Source organism: Octopus bimaculoides, chromosome 1 (assembly GCF_001194135.2).
Source record: "Octopus bimaculoides isolate UCB-OBI-ISO-001 chromosome 1, ASM119413v2, whole genome shotgun sequence".
In the NCBI taxonomy this organism is placed as follows: Eukaryota; Metazoa; Mollusca; class Cephalopoda; order Octopoda; family Octopodidae; genus Octopus; species Octopus bimaculoides.
In genome coordinates, this window is record NC_068981.1 from 95,818,719 (window position 1) to 95,820,771 (window position 2,053).

At 36.2% G+C, this 2,053-nt stretch overlaps 1 protein-coding gene across 2 annotated transcripts in view; it reads left to right on the forward strand.

Moving 5' to 3' along the window:
* The window catches only part of LOC106876022 (dynein axonemal heavy chain 10), a 187,264-nt gene that overhangs the window by 111,651 nt on the left and 73,560 nt on the right, over positions 1–2,053 (forward strand). For both annotated transcript variants that reach the window (XM_052968399.1, XM_014924396.2), the window contains exon 50: positions 1,406–1,603. In XM_052968399.1, the coding sequence (XP_052824359.1) occupies positions 1,406–1,603 (198 nt within the window). The remainder of the gene's footprint in view (positions 1–1,405; positions 1,604–2,053) is intronic.

Consider the following 2,053-nt stretch of genomic DNA (forward strand, 5'->3'; position numbering starts at 1 on the left):
AAAAGAAATGGAAAAACTTTCAAAATACAAAGACCTGGAAATAGAGATAACTCGAATGTGGAATCTAAAAACAGAAACAATTCCTATCATAGTAGGTGCCTTAGGTATAATAAAAAAATATTCAGACAAATACATAACAAAAATACCAGGACTTACAAATATATATAACATACAGAAAATTGCACTACTGGGTACTGCACACATTCTACGCAAAACACTTTCAATACAGTAAACATAAGAGCACCACAGCAAACCACAGCACATACCCAAGGCGCACAGAGCTGTGCTCGGTAGTGAAGTGAAAGCACGTTATAAAAATAAAACTACTGAACAATAATAATAATAATAATAATAAAGGTTTCAAATTTTGCTATAAGGGCAGCAGTTTTGGGGGAGGGGATGAGTCGCTTACATCTATCCCAATATTCAACTGATACTTACTTTATCGACCCTGAAAGGATATAAGGCAAAGTTGACCTTGGCAGAATTTGAACTCGGAATGTAATGACATGCATTCTGAGTTCAAATTCCACCATGATTTCAAATTTTAGTGTAAAGCCAATAATTTTAGGGACAGGTGTTAAGCCGATTACATTGATCTCGATATATTGACCACTTTTGTATGCTAGCATAGATCAGATGGAACTTGCTGAGGTAGATTTTCTATGGCTGGGTGCCCTTCCTATCACCAACTTTGAACTGCTTCTAAGCAAGATAATATTTTGTCATAGTGAGACATATATCTGCAGAATACTGGAAATGGATGATACTGTTTGTATGACAGTGACACTCGTTTACAACAATAGAAAAATGTCAGGACAAGGAGACACCAACTCTCTCTCTCTCTCTCTCTCTCTCTCTCTCTCTTTCTCTCTCTCTCTTTCTCTCTCTCTCTCTCTCTCTCTCTCTCTCTCTCTCTCTCTCTCTCTCTCTCTCTCTCTCTCTCTCCCTCCCTCTTTCTCTCTCTCTCACACACACATACACACTCATACATACATGATGAGCTTCTTTCTATCTCCATCTACTAAATCTACTTTCAAGACATTGGTTGGCTTGGGGCCATGGTTGAAAGCACTTGCTCAAAGTTCCATGCAGTGGGACTGAACCCAGAACCAAGTTGTTGGGAAGCAAGCTTCTTAACCACACAATCATGCCGGCATCAATTAAAAAAAAAAAAAACACAGTTGGAGAAAGCAGCAAATAGTGCAAATATCAGGAAACAATAAGCCATACATTATTAAGTTATCAAGTCTTGGCTTATACGATCTCTTATACTTTTTATATCCACTGAGTAATTTCTAAATACTTCCTAATCAAAACAAATAAAAACTGGTTCAAATTTTCACTGAAAATTGTAATCAAAGGTGACCAATTCATAATATGACATTGTTTTTCTTTCCTTCAGAATAAATTAATACCATCTGAACACCGTATGAATATCATTGAACATTTTGTGATGGTACATAAAATTGTCGGAGAATTTAGTCAGCAATTCATTTTGCGTTTGCGTCGTAACAATTATGTTACCCCTAAAAACTATTTGGACTTTATCTCAACTTATCTGAAACTATTAAAGGAAAAGGACCAGTTTATTAAGGGTCAGGTAAGAAAATATTTACTAATTTGAAGACTCCTTTATTTTCTTTCAAAGTTTCAGAGGTTCTTTCTCTATGTTTCAACTTAGCTGGCTAAAACTTCAAAGTTACTGTCAACAACATTCTTGTGCTCAATAAAAAAAAATTAAATTAAATTAAAAAAATTATGTATAAGAATAATATATGTATGTGTGTGTGTGTGTGTGTGCGTGTATGTGTGTGTGTGTGTGTGTGTGTGTGTGTGCATGTGCATTTGTATTTGCATGTGAGTATGTAATTGAATGCATATGTATTAATTGGATCTCTTCAAACCTGTGGCATTTGAGATGTTTGGAGGGACTGGGCTACAAACGGCAAAGTTCTTGTCATTGTTGGCAGCTCACAGCACTGAGGTGTCAGGTGATGCCCATGAAGGCACTTGGTTTTTCCAATGCCTTAGCCTTACCATCACCTGTGGT